The following is a 14,645-nucleotide window of genomic DNA, read 5'->3' on the forward strand; positions in this document are numbered from 1 at the left end:
GGCTTTCCCATTTTGAATGGAAATCGTGGCATGGGGGGGGGGGGGGGGGGATTCGAAGCCCTGTTTTCAGTTGGCTCATATGCAAAAAAAAGAAGAAAAAAGGATTATGTACATGGATAAAAATAGACAGGATTAGCAGAACCGTTCGATTCGAAACGTGCCACCTCAAATACTGCATCAATTTATGAATATTTTTTTTATCCCACCTCACCTCAGATGGCCTTCCTTGGCAAGGTTATTAAAATGTTTGCCTGTAGGTGGTGCTACAAAAAAAACCTCCCAAATTCATGATGCAGATAAGATGCTAAGAAGGCGTGCAGGAACATGAGTTGCTAGGAGCCAAAGTTTTGGCTGTGATGTTATATTAATTGTCCCACTTTCGCTGTCGCTCCAGAAGGATATATTGGTGCCGCTTCCAAATTTGCTCTTTTGTCTATCACGATAAAATTATAAACTGGAATTTTGGTCGTGTATGTCGGACAATACTGTCCTGTATCGCAAAGTATTTGTTTAAATAGTCAGACTTCACAGATGGTGATTCTGCTCAAGCGTAAGCTAGCTGAAAATCACCTAGCTAGCGTTAGCTAGGTGTAAATCACGTATACCGAGTGTCACGTTTGACGTCTCAAGCCAAACCAGCAACAAAGGAAATAGATTCACATTCTCAAGCGAGGACTCCAGTCACCATATTGAATTTGTCTGTCAATTGCGAATTATCTAGCTTCAGTAACACTTGGTCAACAAAAAACGAACAATCGTGGCTCCTTAATTTATTTTTAAGAAAAGCATCATAGATGTCCCTGTTAAAAATGCACTTCCGATTCAATCTTATTCACTTTCAAGGTGACTGTGGCAATGCACGATGCAAATAAGATGTTCACGAAAAGCGTGTCGGGACATAAGTTGGCAGCCAAACATTTGGGTATAAGGCTAAATTTAGTGTCCCATTTTTTGTGGGGGGTGTTCGAAAAAGCTCAAGGATATGCCACCCTTTCCAATTTGCGCTTTCCTCCACATTATTCCAACGGAACTGGAAAGTATCAATTAGATCCCACTTCCTCTTAAAGTGACAGTAATGAATAATTGCCTCGTTTTGCTTTCACATCCGGAGGAGAAGCTTGAGGCCAGGGGACGAAGATATACACACACACTTTGGCACACATTTTTCACAGGTGTAATTTTTTTTTCTTTTTTGTTCCCATGAACATGAATTCTCCCAATTGCCACTGGCGACACAGAGACTCTGCTTATTACCTTCCACGTATGACAGTGAGATGATTTTTCTCTGCACTGGTTTGAAACTTGATATTTACACATGAGCCTGATGTTGTTGATTAATTACCGTATTTTCCGAACGATATGGCGCTTCGGAGTAGAAGGCTCACCTTCAATGAATGGCCTATTTTCAAACTATTTTCATTTATAGGGCGCACCGCATGATAAGACGCATAGAATAGAAGCTACAATAGCGCTTGCGGTTGTGCTATGCATCCACTAGATGGTGCTACGCTATAGGGAATACAATACAATACAGCTTTATTTACATAGAGCTTTTACAACTGCTGCCGCTGGAACAAAGCGCTTGACAGAATATTTAAAATACGACGTCCAAGAATGCATCGCAGCGGATGATCAGGCGCACTGAGAAAATGGAATGTTTTTAGGTGTGCCTTATAGTGCGGATAATATGATTAATCAAGACATAGCCACTGCTGAAACCACTGGCAAACCACTGGCGAAGTGAAGAGAAGCAGTGATTTTTCCATCGACCCTTCGTTTTCACAATTGATGAGAATTCTTGAAAAAAAAATGTTTTTTTCATTTGGTAAGACAGTCGAGATTCTTTTTTTGTGTGAGTTCCATTCGTGTCCGTCTGAGAGTATCACCGGGGAGTCGCCTGACCTGGCAACGCCGTGTTTTCAGCCACGGGCCTCCTGATGCTCACGCTCAAACGCATCTCATCACCCAACGCAAGCCGGCACGATGCGATGGTGAGTCAGTTCGGCATGATAGTCAACACTGTGAGCTAACCTGGCAGCCCACGCTGTGCACTTCTCGTCATGGTTGACCAGGTAATGGAACATACAGTTGCGGGCCTCTCATTGAAAACACAGATAAATATTGTGATGAGATCAATTGAAACTGAAACTCGTTAGACATTAGATAGGTGAAAGTTGCATCTTTGTCGATACCGAAAAAAAATATCTCGGTGTAGTCCCTTTTGCATTGACGCAATGAGGCGGAAAGGACGCCGGAACGAAATTGTGCTGCAGGCGTCTAATTTTACACACGCTAAAGGAAACGGAGAGCTTCAAGAAAATCAATGTGCGTTAATGTGACCCGCCATGACCGTCAAAGAAACAAGGCCGTTTGTCTCCTGACTGGACCCGCGACACGCAAATGATGAATCCCGTATTTTCCGGGATCATAAATCAGTTTTTTTCCCCCATAGTTTGGCCAGCGGTGCGTTTTGTATAATCTGGAGGGATTTATGTGGGAAATGATCAACACATTATAAAATCATTTCACATATTATATTCACATGAGGGGCGGCCCGGTAGTCCAGTGAATAGCACGTCGGCTTCACAGTGCAGAGGTACCGGGTTCGATTCCAGCTCCGGCCTCCCTGTGTGGAGTTTGCATGTTCTCCCCGGGCCTGCGTGGGTTTTCTCCGGGTGCTCCGGTTTCCTCCCACATTCCAAAAACATGCATGGCAGGCTGATTGAACACTCTAAATTGTCCCTAGGTGTGAGTGTGAGTGCGAATGGTTGTTCCTTTCTGTGTGCCCTGTGATTGGCTGGCAACCAATTCAGGGTGTCCCCCGCCTGCTGCCCGAAGACAGCTGGGATAGGCTCCAGCACCCCCCGCGACCCTAGTGAGGATCAAGCGGCTCGGAAGATGAATGAATGAATGAATATTCACATGAAACCGCAAGGTGGCACTCTAAGCCTAAGCGTAAGCAACGTAGAAGAGGAAGTGCTGCGTATTCTAACTATGGAGTTGGCCCAGTGGTTTCAAAGTGACACAGAGGATGAAGATTTCATTGGATTTAGTGATTTGGACATGTTAGTTTATTCATTATGCTCTGGTTATCTGAATAACTCCTAATATACTATATGAACATACCAGGCACATTCTCAGTTCGTTGTTTATGCGTCATGTAACGTTGGCATATCGTACACTTATCAGACCGTTATTCTCTGTTGTATTTTTATTTAAGATTGCCTTTCAAGATGACGCGTCTTATCTTGGTGTTTAATGTTATCAAATAAATGCCCCCACTCCCCCGACAAAATACGATTTATACTCCGGAGCGAGTTATAATCCGCAAAATACGGTAAATACATCCACAGCTACTGAAAAGAAAGACTTCTCATCTTCACATTCATTACTTGTTTTTTTTTTTGGAGGGTAGCTTCAACATCAATGCTGTTCTGCGGCCGAGAATCGTATTTCAAATTGCAGGTTTTGGATTGAAAAACAAAAAACATTCAGCAATTAGCTTCACATGCTCCGTGGGTTCAATTTCAAACAATTTGCCATTTTCCAAATGCTAAGATCTTTTCCATGCTCCCTGTGAATGTTTTTATTTTGTATTTGTGCGCTGAAACTGCCTTTGCCTTTCAAAAAACAAAACAAAACATTGACTGAATATAGATAACCTATGTCAGAACACGGTGGCTGTCCAACTTCCTGCCTCGCCTCTGTGGGCTGCGCACTCTGTGAGCTCTTCCCTCCGGTCCGGATCCACACAGTGATGAGACACTGATGAATCACCGGGCCCGAAGGCGCTCTCACATGAATGGCCACCAATTTCCCGATTTGGCTTAATCCGTAGAACCCGACAGAACAGAGGTGGGGGGGATTGCAACGAATGCCAGACACGTGTTTCCTGGGATGGTTTCTGCACCCTGTTAACGTTGCTCGATCGGGTCAAGGCGAGTGTTAGCATCCCGGAGATTCCGTCTTTAGGTGTTGATCGCGGCCATCGAAAAGCCCGTTCACTGCCGTCTAAATATGGAAACAAACTCAGTCCTAATTATCGGAAGCCTAATTGCCGGCGGTTTAGCAGAATTGCTTTGATGTCACGTTTGACGTCAGATCCCCTTTTCTGCTATCGGATGCTCAAGTGAGGTCGCGTTTGGATATTTTTAAGCGGTAACAATCTGGAACTGGTAATTGCACGAGTATCCGTGCGGCATTTGTTTTCATCGTGTCTATAATAAGCAGGATATTTCCACTGTTGGTATTACGCACCCTGAACTGGTTGGGTAATCCTAATTTGGCGTGTGGTCGTCAAGTGGAAAAACAATAAGATGTGCAAATAGAACTGGCAAATTTTCCTCGAGCATAGCATAGGCGTAATATGCCCTAGCGCGCCGTTAAAACACTTTTAATGCTCCTCTGCGCACGACGAATTATTTCTCCGGGCTGAACGAGGAGATCTCGTCGATAATGTACGTTTTGATTGTATCGTACACAAGTTAGCTTGGAATGAAACGGCCACAGCGCAGAAGCGCTATTCGTTCGTAGTCTAGAGGCGCACCGCTAAACCTGAAGGCCGTCCCCAAGAACCCGGCAAAAAGTTACTTACGTGCACCAATAATGTAACCTGTAGTAACCGCTGTACCTGAAAGGGATCATAAATTTAAGAAACAACACACCGGAGGGCTTTAAGGTTGTAAAACTGACAATGCGGTCATTGAAATAGATCAAGACGTGTAGGATGGCGTGGTACCTATGCAATGGATATGCGTAGGAGAACCCGCCGTCAGCGGCCTTTGCTGACTCAGTGAGTCATTATTGAAGCGGAGACGTAAGTCAAGCTGTTGTATGGTTACGTAACGACTCTCGAGTAGCTAAAGCAGCGGGCACTCCTTGGGTCGAACGATATTTTTGTCGGAGCCTCCCGTTCGACTGGTAAGCGCGAGGCAAGGCGAGGCAGCTTTGTTTTCACTCGGTGTGCTTCGCACTCGCGAAAGCGACACCTCGAAGCTTATGGGCGCAACGGGGGGGCGGGCGACGTTGAGAAGCAAAGCGGAGCGAACGAAAGCGGCTTACCGGAAATGACTCAAAAGAAATTGCAGTCGTGAGTCCTGAAATGTTACGAATGGTGTGCTACAAGCGACGTTTCCTCCGAGTGCTTTTGCCAGTCAAGCGAGAGCGAGAAAAGCCGCGGCAAAGTATTTGAACACGGGGGAGGGGGGGGGATCAATGGAGGGCTTCGAGTTTTATCAGCTTTGGCGGCATGAAAGGCGGAGAACCTGCGCCACAATGAATCGATGCCTCTCAATGAGTTAAACCCCTTGTCATCTTCACACGAGTGGAATCGAGTGGGAGTGGCCACAAACTCCACCGTCGCTACCTTTCGGATTATACACCGTCAATCGCCCGCGTGAGCTTTACGCGTTCCTTTTGAAGTCAGCAAATCCTTAAGCTGTGCTGTTCGAAAACCTTTCACATTAAAACAAACACCAAAAAAACGTGATGCCCGCGCTGACAGACAATCGAGGCAGTCGACGGGATATTGTGTCGCGGTCCGTTGCTTTGATGTTCGGCGGTCGTCGAGTATTTTGCTTCCGTGATTTAGCCGTCCCGAGTCCTTGAATCCGTTTTATTTTTGGACTGACAGAAGCAAATGAGTATCATGTTCATCTTCAAGTGTTGCCGACGGCTTTGTTCAATTTCACACACTTGAAGAGCCAGACCAGGTTGTCATTCTCACTTAATCCATACACCCCCAAAGGGTGCGTGGGTGGATTTGGTCCGCGGCGTCTACGGAGTTCAACAGCAAAAACCGTTCCACTCTCCCTGCTAACCAAATGGCTTCAAAGTGGAGTTAACTCAGACGGCCAAAGCGCCGCTCCTTAAGGTTGAGTTATACCGTAATATTTGGGACGGATCGAAAAACCGTCGTTCAATGATGCGGTAATAACGTTCGGGATCGAAATCTGTCCACACTCGCGTTCACACTTACGAGAAATTGAACTAACACACATTTATTCCGCTAACTTGTTTCCGCGACCTAGTTCAGGTGGAGCAGTACTCATGCAACAATGACGAACTAGAATTCGATACTGGTCCGGATTTTATTGACACCCTAATTGACCTTGACCGTTCCATTTGCCGGTGTGTAAATCCCTTATCCTCCAAACCAGTTCCATGCCGAATCTCAACCGGTTTCACTCAAGTAGCGAGCGCAGATCCTCCATCATCAAACGGAGATTTGTTTACCCGGGCCGGCCTTTTGCTATTTACATTTGCCGTCTTTGTCGCCGCGGAGACGGGCCATCGGTTCACGAACGGGAGAGTTATCACATGCTGATATCCCGCGTGGATAGATGCAGTAATAGGGACATTAAACATCTCCCACTGCACAGAGGTGACCTTCTTGTCGCAAATATGAGCTATGTGTTTTCGGGAGCCGGCCAAGATATACCGGAGATGAAAATGTCCTTATATGCGCGTGAGTAAAAGCCATCCAATGAACAGGTTTATCAATTTATTTTCTACACTGTATGTCCCCATAAGTCATATTTCCAAAATGTCAAATCAATCTGCGATGTGTTTGCATTACAAAATTCATTTGTGGAATTAGTGAACACTAAGGACGTCCGTTTTCATCCAACGTGATCCACAATCACATTATGTTAGACTTTTGATTTCATTAGCTCACAAACCAGTTGGGCGGGGGTGTGGGGGCGAGCCTAGTTTCCAACAGCGCTGTAGGATTATATCAGTACGGGTAGCAAATGCGGTCAGAGGGATATACCGTATGTGGGGTCCAGTTTTTGGAGGACACCTGACATGCTCAGCCGCTTCCTTTTGGGGGGGCGGGCTGTTGCGTAGCTCGCCGATCGACAGGACAGTGAGCCAAGTGGAAACACGCGTTGACCTCATACTGTCACTGTTTCCCGTTGCCGTCTGACTAGTCACGAGCTGTCATGTGCCAGGGCTTGAGAAGCGCAACTTCTCTTTGCTGCAATCCTCAGCGGACTCAGCTGTCTGTCTTCTCTCCCCTCCACCCCCCAATTGTGGTTCCTTTCATTTTAACACTGTAATGGACAGTGGTTACTCCAGTGGACAGCTTATCGGGCTATCAGGATACAGGTTAACATTATTTGTTCATGAACGGCTTCAAAACTGTTTCATCGGTCACGCAGACTAGGCTAGTTTTTCACTATGCCATAACTGATTCCGAAACGAAACCATCCGACCGAATCCCGCTTTCTCACATGTAGACCAAAGCCGAGTTAGAGAAGCGGGAAAGACTTACGCAGTGAGTGCCACTCATCCTGCCTTATTGTCTTGGTGATGTTGTAGGAGAGGTTTTTGGGTATTGTGCCCGAGGAATAGTGGTACTTGATGTAGGAGCATCTTGTGATGGAACCTGCAGAGGGAAAACCAAAACCAAAACACTGAGTTGAAAATACAGGCCATTGGTAGTGATTCACATCCATTCGCAGCATTGAAAAAGCCGGAAGAACGGACTGGGCGATTCAGATACTGCCGCCTGACTGACTCACGGGTTGCGTGGGCGCCGGAGACGCCACGCAGCAGGGGCAGTATTGAGCTAGCTCGAATACAAAAGGTGATTCAGAGCGTACGTCTGAGCTTATTGATGAGAGAAGTAGACAAAAGCACATTACCGAAAACAACTCCCGACTGGCGTCTAAGGCCCCGTTGTCAGTGCGGACGATTTACTCGTTGGGTTTGTGGGGGTTCTCGGTTTGGGATTTTCATCCATTTTCAGATGGACTGCAGCCACTTCTGCCAAAGTCAGCTTTGAGCTCGGACGCCGTTGACTTTTCACAGAGAGTAAATGTTGATTGCCAGATTCTCATTTAATGGCTGGTGCTTTTCTTTGGACATCATTACAGTGTGTCCACTCTAATTATCTCCGGGGAAGCTGGCAGGCTTAGTGAACACTATATTATGCGAGTCCAGGGAGATTTGAACTGCACAAACAGAGATCATGAGGATATCAGTCGCCCCGTGCGCCCACATCCAACGCCCCCCTACCCCCATCCTGTTTCTCCCGCAGCCATGCACACACGAGAAGATCGCACCGTCTGATAACGATAATTAGCCTTTCGAGGCTGTCACTGCGACAGTCAAGCACACATTGGCTCTTTGAGAGATTAGGGTTATGATAATGTTTTATTTTTATTTTTTTAATGTGAGTCTAAAACTGGTACGGCAATATATATGTCTTTACGTGAAACCGGTCCAGGCGGCACGGTGGATGACCGGTTAGCACGTCGGCCTCACAGTGCAGAGGTGCCAGGTTCGATTCCGGCTCCGGCCTTCCCGTGTGGGGTTTGCATATTCTCGCCGTCCCTGCGTGGGTTTTCTCCGGGTACTCCGATGTCCTAGCGCATTCCAAAAACATCGCCCCGAGGTACGATTGGTTGTTTGGCTGGCAATCAATTCAGGGTGTACCTCACCTACTGCCCGAAGACAGCTGAGATTGACCCCAGCACACCCACGACCCTTGTGGCCGTCCCTGCGTGGGTTTTCTCCGGGTACTCAGATGTCCTAGCGCATTCCAAAAACATTGTCCCGAGGTACGATTGGTTGTTTGGCTGGCAATCAATTCAGGGTGTACCTCACCTACTGCCCGAAGACAGCTGAGATTGACCCCAGCACACCCGCGACCCTTGTGGATAGATGATTGGATATAACCGGTCAATGGCACAAAAAAAAAAGTTTGGGTATCACTTTCGTCATCGATCCATAACTTGGACTTGATTTTTATCACGATAGTCCGACGACAAGAAGTCTTGAATCCTTCCAAGTCTACCTACCACTTTAAAATCCCGATACATGATCCGGTAAGGTCTTCCGCCGCACAATTGATTTTTATCAGTCATGTTCATACATGACCTAACACACGAACTGAACGCTTGTCTCCGAGCTGACACCCGAGCATCGTCCGCTACCTGAGAACTTTCTGTCTTGTGTGCGTGGCGTTTGAAGTCAAATCTCTTCCCTTACGCCGTGTGATCCAGGCGGCTTTGGACCACGCGCTGATGTCACGGTGCGAAAGAAAAAAAAAATAGACGGATGATCCAAGGAAATCGGACGACTATAGAGTCAGGGAGCTCAAATGGATTTTTTTTTTGCCCCTGACGCTCGAGGAAAGCACAAAGTGCAGGAGGGATTTGAAATGGGCCAATAAATCCCGGCAACTGTTCGCAGCTCTCCAAAAACCAATAAACCCTTTTTTTTGCGCAATGTCGGAAAACTGCGATAGATTTTCACAGAAATGGACACGGAACTCTCCTCAAATTTTACAGTCGCACCAATATTTGGGATTTTCCAAACGGCCTCTCAATAGGTGCCGAACAAGCTTCAAAGAGGAAACCGTTTAGCGGTTGTGAAATTCAAACTATCGGGGCAATCGTGAACGAGAATTTCGGAGGTCGAAGTGGGCATGAGTATAAATCTTGAACGATTGTTCGCAGAGCCTTTGACTCTCCCGTGTTTTCGTCTTCCCCATCGAGATACCGATTTTTGGCACTCAGGTAATTTGACAGTCAGGGGCTTTCGTGACATGCTTCCTTGTTTTCATATCTTGAAAAATTCACAAGTTGAGGTAGCGCCTGGATAACCTTGAGCAATGACCCCCGTGGTGCTGCGTAAACCTTGTTATAAAAACGGCCGATGTGATATGGATGTTAATTCCGCGCGTTTGCGTGTAAGAGCCTTCGTGAACAAGAGTGAAATGGCAATAATGTAATTCCGTGCCGGTGAGCCATTCAATATTCTGCTGCATCAATCACCACACCTTTACTTGTTGGAGGTACACCGTTCACAATTTCATTTCCGGCTCTCCGGGGTGAGTGTGACATTCATCTCCAGTGTTTGCGGACACCACCCAAGCTTAATTTTCAACCGTATTTTTATCTTTCTTTGCAGCCAGTAGACACATTACATGACACAAGATTACACCCCTTCACGGAGAAGCGCCGTCACGACGGCGGCGGGCGCGTACTGCTTGCGCTCTCCCGGAATGGATTTCCAACGCAGTCATTTTAGCTCAATTGCCCTTCGGCCTTGCGCAAATATCTCGGAGACAGACACAATTTTCCACTCTTGTAAGTGGAGAGACTGACTGGACAATCGCAAAGGGGGGGGGGGGGGCTGCAGAGCGAAACAATCTGCACTGTCTTGTCTTCTTCTGCCGGTGGGTTTTCCCCAAGTGTGGTACTAAGTGATGCACGAAAGAATCATTGAATTAAATGTTGACACTCTGCAGTTACGGTCACTAGAATCCATTTGCCTCATTGCTTTCGATACAAAATTTATTTAGGTATATAGATCGATTTCGGTGCAATAGATCTTGATTGGCCAAGTCTGATTATCTTCATTTTCTGTTTAGTAAAATTCGACACCCTCCAAAATACTTCTAAATGAATCCGGTCATTGTCATTGATCAGAACAGGCTGGGGCAGTCGACTCGGTGAAGCAGCATGTGGTTCATATACCCCCGAGATGATCGTGGCAGGCTCTGTTAAAAGTACAGCACAAAGTATAACTGAAAGTCACGCCGTCGCTTTGTAAGGAGCTCGCCACCGCGATTTTCTGGACCTTCCGAAAAGCAGAGTTGATATGTCTCTCGGTGGTTCCGCGATGCAACGTCGAGCCTCCCCCAGCGGCAACGCGAGCCAGCTGTGTTTGTCATCCTCCCCCCCCTCTGCTCGGGGCAGATGGGAGCTCGCCGCCACTGGCTCGGCTACCGCAGTTCAAGCCCTGGATGGCCTCATTTTGGCGATGACCCACTTCAATGCCGCTCCCCGCCCAACCGGCAGCCAGGCCCGCGGGATTAACGCAAAACGCTTGGGCCAGGGATGCTGTTCTCCCTGCTCGACGGATGCGGGAGGCGGTTTGGGGGGGGGGGGGGGGGGATGGGGTTCGGCGGCGCTGGGGTTTAGCTGTTTGAAGGGAGGTAGAAAGGAATGGGGGTGGTGAAGGTGGAGTTGCTAATAGCAGCTATCGTTTTGTGTTGCTTAACAAACATCCCAACACATTGAGTGTATGCCTGTGTGTGTGTGTGCGTGCTTGTGTGTGTGTGTGTGTTTGTGTTGTGACTCAAGTGAGCATCCATGGAATTGTGCACATACAGTTGGCGAAGCAATTTCGAGCAACATATGTCTTTTTGAGGCCCGGAACCCTATTAACCCTTTGGGGCCCCTCCCCCACCAAAATGATCCCAAAACGCATTATTTGACGTCTGCCTTCAAAATAAATATCTTGCAGATGATATTCGAACGCAAAACAATTAGCGATACACACAATATAACAATCCTCCCAGGCGTATATTCTTTATCCTTTGCGGGGAAAAGTATGGCACTGACTTCCTGTATCTTCCTGCCCCCTGGTGGTCAAGTCACGCACACCAGATGGAGCCACAAAATCTGTCATGAACTCACGATGCATGATTTTTTTTTTTTTGTGGTTTGTTTAATACAAATGCTACGGGAAGTCCCTTGTACAAATTAGCATGCGCTAAGAGAAAAATTGAGCTTTTTAATCCAAGGTGTGTTTTCCGAAAAGCCTGTTTTTTGGGATCGAGTACAAACCAGTGTGAGCTAACATCCTACGACGTGTCGGCCTACATGCAAGACCGCCTTTGGTTCTTTTGGGCGCCCGACGGACCTTCGCTGGGCATGCGACGTCCGCACGAGGCTGTGGATGACAGAGTGGGTCAGGGGCAGTCTAATCTGTCTCCTTAATCGGATCGCGCTCTCTTTGAATGAGTCTTAGCGCACGGGACAATTAAATGGGAGCATCTGGAGGGGGCTGTAACCTTGCACACCAGGGCTAATGCCGACATGGCTTCCTTCCACCTGCCACTTCTTAATTATGTGGAGGCCGCTGGATGTGTGTGTGTGTGTGTGTGTGTGTGGTTTAACCCTTTCAGGCACAGCGGTTACTGCAGTGGACAGCTTGTCATGTTAGCAGGTTACAGGGTGCATGAAAGGGTTAAGGTATACAGTCCAGTCAATCTCGTGTTTATGAAATATTTTTAGTTGTTAGAAAAGGGTAAGCAGAGCTGCATGGTACATTAGCGCATTAGCTCACGTGGTGTCTATTAGCATGGTTGAATTGAATTTTATTTTTTTTGCGTTCATGCTAAAGAAACCAGGAATTAATTTCTTTACCGTACCTACTTCAATTTGAGTTGTCGACTTATTTTTTAGCATTCGTCACTTCATATAAGTGTGGCGCCAAGAGAAGTCGGGTAAATCGCATTTCGGATTGCAACAGGAACGCAAACAAAAAGGCAAAAATGGGAACTTCTCAGTGATCTTTTTCATCGGGGGAATAATGGAAAGGCTCCATTTCCAAAAGTGTCAGTGTGCGGTGACGGAATGTCAATTGGCAGTGTGTAATTATCATTACGTTGGCACATTATGTGCATTTCGAACTTCCGCAAATGGTTATAATTGAGGTTGCCGTGCGTATCTTTGTTCGGGCTTGCACTCAGACGAACATAATAGCCGGGCGGCAACGAGTGGACGGCGGACAATCTCCGCCTCGGCGAAACGACGGACCACACATTGATGAAATTGATTCTCGGGCCTCAATGGCCAAGTCCAATTATTGTGTCTTTCGGTGTACAAGGGGGTGGGGGAAGGGTGGGGGGGGGGCTGGAATCAGCATTCTGTGAAGAAAGTAAAGAGAAAAGGGGAAAAAGACGATTCATCAGCGAAAATGGTCTTCCATTCGAGAAGGCGCAATCTCCGTCCGTCCTTATCGCTGTTTGCGTCGGAATCCCGCCTCCTTTTTTTTTTTTTTCTTGCTTACTTCCTGAACTCGTCGTCCTTCGCTCCATCTGATTCTGCATTTCGGGGCGTACTGTGGGATCAGATGGACGTATAAAATTAGCATGATATTAGAATAATGATGGCAGTCTGCATTCTCCCGGCCGCCGTGTGTTGCTGCCGGCTGTGCTCTGTGCTTTATTTCGTTATTTTTTTGGAGTGGGGCGTGGGGGGCGTCCTTGTGTATCTTGTTTCATTAATTCCGCTCTTGTCTGCACATTTTCCGTTGAACTTGTGAACACAGTTTGATGCGTAGGGAAGACGATTTGAAAAGGAGACATAATATGCATGTTTGGGGGGGAGTGTGGGGGGGCTCACAATTTGAAACGGTTCCCCGGTGTCTTCATAACGTCTGTGACTTTGCTTTTATCAAAACAAAGACCAAAAAAAAAACGGAGGATCAAGAATTACCCCGAAAAAGCAGTCTTTGAGGACCACGAAAGCATTTTTTGAACACACCTAACGTTATTGCAGCTCTGCTTACCTTGGCCTCGTCTTTTGTCTTTGCGGCTCGAAAGTGGCCGTTTTGCTCAGGACAAGTCGGGTGTCAAGTCATTGGCGAGAAAAACAAAAAAAGTCCATCTGGTGCCTTTTTTTTAACCCTTTCAGGGACAGCGGTTACTACAGTGGACAGCTTATCAACTTATCAGGTTCCAGGGCCCATGGAAGGGTTAAATATCAATCCAGACCGCGGATAGCACCAATCTCACGCAAAATCGAGTGACAATCCCTACGTGAACCTGGCAAATGTCCTCAGATGACTTTAAATATCCATCCGGACCGCGTATGTTCGCATCTGCACCAGCAGTTGCGCCTGACAGCGCCCCTCTGCTATGCTTCGGTCGGGTCGGCAGCTGTTGCCATGGCAATCGCGGCGCCTTCCACGCAGCATATATGAAAACATAGTCGGCCGAGGGGGGCGGGGTTTGGGATAATTTCAAGGTCATCCCCAAGCGCCTTAGCTATTTCCTCTTTGCAGGCTGTCATAATTTGCGTTTTTATGATTATTCACCACACTTGTCTCTTAATATTGACAGAAAAAAACACCCTCCCCATCCCCATTCTTCTCTCTCCCCGCCCCCTCTTTCACACTTCTCCTCCTGTGTTCACTTAACTTTTTCTCCCAAGGTTTGGCCTCAAAGCACACACACACACACACACACACACCATGCATTTAATTAACACCGCCAATAACCCAGTTACCTTGCCTCCATCTGTACAAATCCTCTAAGGGTGTGCAAAGAGAGAGCGAGAGACGGAGGAGGGCCCGTGTGTGTATATGTGTGTGCGATGTTTCGTCTCTTGCACCTTTATTGGGTCGTGCCATTTTCATTTATCACCCATGGTTGACGCAAAAAAACAAAACATAACAAACCAAAAACAAAAAAATGCAAAACCACATCGTCGCAGAGTTGTAAAGTTGACTTGGTGACTCGTCGATTAATCGTAAAAAGGGTTTCCATAAGAATGACTGTCCAACATCCGCCAGCGTCAAGACGCAACACAGGAAGTGGCCAACGTCATATTCGGCCCGAGGCCCAATGCCAAATGAGACTTGAGTTATTGATCCCCATTTGGGAGACCGAGGCCCAAAACGGAGCCACCAAGCTGCACTCTGGAGTGTGACGTCAGAGAAGGCTGCAGCTGCTCTTTTGTGCACTCGGCGCTCTCATTTTCTGCACTCCATCCTGATTGAAATTCCCATCCGCGCCCGTCGCGTGCAGTGAGCGGCCGACAAAAAAAAAAAAAAAAAGACAAGGTGAGGTCGGGACCGGACTGTGAATGTCGGCCACACTCTTAATTACCAACGTGAGG

General features: G+C 47.1%; 1 protein-coding gene and 1 long non-coding RNA gene across 2 annotated transcripts in view; one reads left to right on the forward strand and one right to left on the reverse strand.

Moving 5' to 3' along the window:
- tmem178bb (transmembrane protein 178Bb) overlaps positions 1 to 14,645 on the reverse strand; it is a 41,964-nt gene that overhangs the window by 18,058 nt on the left and 9,261 nt on the right. The window contains exon 3 of the mRNA XM_052056223.1: positions 7,277 to 7,390. Within this exon, the coding sequence (XP_051912183.1) occupies positions 7,277 to 7,390 (114 nt within the window). The remainder of the gene's footprint in view (positions 1 to 7,276; positions 7,391 to 14,645) is intronic.
- LOC127594246 (uncharacterized) lies at positions 636 to 14,588 on the forward strand. The gene is made up of 2 exons (XR_007960652.1): positions 636 to 13,406; positions 13,481 to 14,588. It is a non-coding gene; the product is annotated as an uncharacterized LOC127594246 (long non-coding RNA).

Source organism: Hippocampus zosterae, chromosome 21 (genome assembly GCF_025434085.1).
Source record: "Hippocampus zosterae strain Florida chromosome 21, ASM2543408v3, whole genome shotgun sequence".
Classification (NCBI taxonomy): domain Eukaryota; kingdom Metazoa; phylum Chordata; class Actinopteri; order Syngnathiformes; family Syngnathidae; genus Hippocampus; species Hippocampus zosterae.